This window comes from Arabidopsis lyrata, assembly GCF_000004255.2.
Source record: "Arabidopsis lyrata subsp. lyrata unplaced genomic scaffold ARALYscaffold_831, whole genome shotgun sequence".
Classification (NCBI taxonomy): Eukaryota; Viridiplantae; Streptophyta; class Magnoliopsida; order Brassicales; family Brassicaceae; genus Arabidopsis; species Arabidopsis lyrata.
Window position 1 is genome coordinate 2585 of NW_003302025.1, and position 1505 is coordinate 4089.

At 38.3% G+C, this 1505-nt stretch overlaps 1 protein-coding gene across 1 annotated transcript in view; it reads left to right on the plus strand.

Moving 5' to 3' along the window:
• Positions 1-606, plus strand: part of LOC9298328 (peroxiredoxin-2F, mitochondrial) — a gene marked incomplete at its 5' end in the record, with an annotated part of 1190 nt that extends 584 nt beyond the window's left edge. The window contains 2 exons of the mRNA XM_021019575.1: positions 101-195; positions 286-606. Of these exons, the coding sequence (XP_020875234.1) occupies positions 101-195; positions 286-391 (201 nt within the window). The remainder of the gene's footprint in view (positions 1-100; positions 196-285) is intronic.
• Positions 607-1505: the final 899 nt, after the last annotated feature.

Below are 1505 nucleotides of genomic sequence, written 5' to 3' on the forward strand. Positions count from 1 at the left end.
TGATATGACTAGCATACATATATTCTATGTTTATGTTCGATAGTGTTACATGCTAGAACTAATGACTTAATGTGATGCTCTTAAACTTTTGTCATACCAGATTGAGTTTTATGGGGATTTTGATGGGAAATTCCACAAAAGCTTGGGGCTAGACAAGGATCTCTCTGCTGCATTACTCGGGCCACGGTCTGAGAGGTAATACACTGCAAAGTCCATTTGTAGAAATGTTTGTATCGTGAACCATTGATCTAACAGATTCGTTGGAATTATGATGTCCATGTTCAGATGGTCGGCTTATGTAGAAGACGGTAAGGTTAAGGCGGTGAATGTGGAAGAAGCACCGTCTGACTTCAAGGTTACAGGGGCAGAAGTCATCTTAGGACAGATCTAAAAGGGGTTTTTTCCAGAGTTGTTGTTTCTTCTGACTTGCAACTGAAAATAAGTTTGATCCGAACATGTTCCAAGGATCACACCAAGAAACAGCTTGACTTGTTTTTGTTTTGTTTCCACAGTTTCTGTTTCAATAAAAATTATGTGTTTTGCCGTTTCTCACCAAAATGTAAATCGATCATAATATAAATTAGAAACCAATATGATCTCATCAAATCCAAAGCCAATGCGAAATCTTCCATTGCTCTCTTGCTCGTCATCGCTGCACAGAAGAAGCTTTTGCAGGCAGCCTCATGAGCATTTGCGAGACTCTCATTGGTTGATTCCATTTCAATCTTCATAGACTCAATATTAAAATCCTGAACACAACTATCTTCTTCTTCACTCTAATCTTGGCTATGTAAGATTGATGTAAGTTTATCTATCACGAATCCTGAACAGACTTTCCCGAACCTAAGTAAAAAAGGAAACAAACAAAAAAGAGTTCAAAAAAATGGAAACAACGACAAAAGAGTTTAAAAAAAAGGAAATAACACAAAAGAGTTAAATAAAAAGGAAACAAAAACACAGAATGAGTAAAAAAAAAGGAAACTTCGAATCCAAGTCTCTATATATACATCCGGTGCCTCCTCTCTTCTCTCTGTATCTGTCTCAAGTCTCAACGTTTTAGTATCATCACAAAAATAGAGAAAAACAGAGAGAGAGAGAGAGAGAGAGAGAGAGAGAGAGAGAGAGAGAGAGAGAGAGAGAGAGATGCAATTTCATGCGCAATTGCTCTGATTTTATGATTTTCTTCTTCGAATTTCATGAGTTGTTCATCTTTGTCTCCAACTTGTTTGACGTTTGACTTGTTGTGTTGTCATAACTCTTTGACAAATCAAACAAGAGACGAGCGTGATGGAAGATGATGTAGACTCTTCGTCGACCAAGATGAGCCCTTCGTTTAGAATCATTCCAGCGATCGGTGAGTGGTGAGATCTCACTGAGACGAATCAAATAACTCCATGAAGTTAGAGACGACATGATGTTAGAGCTTCTCTATTGCGAGCAGCAATAATCGGCGACGGAGATGGCGATAGAGAGAGGTGGTGCATGTATCGGAGTTAGATTAAAGT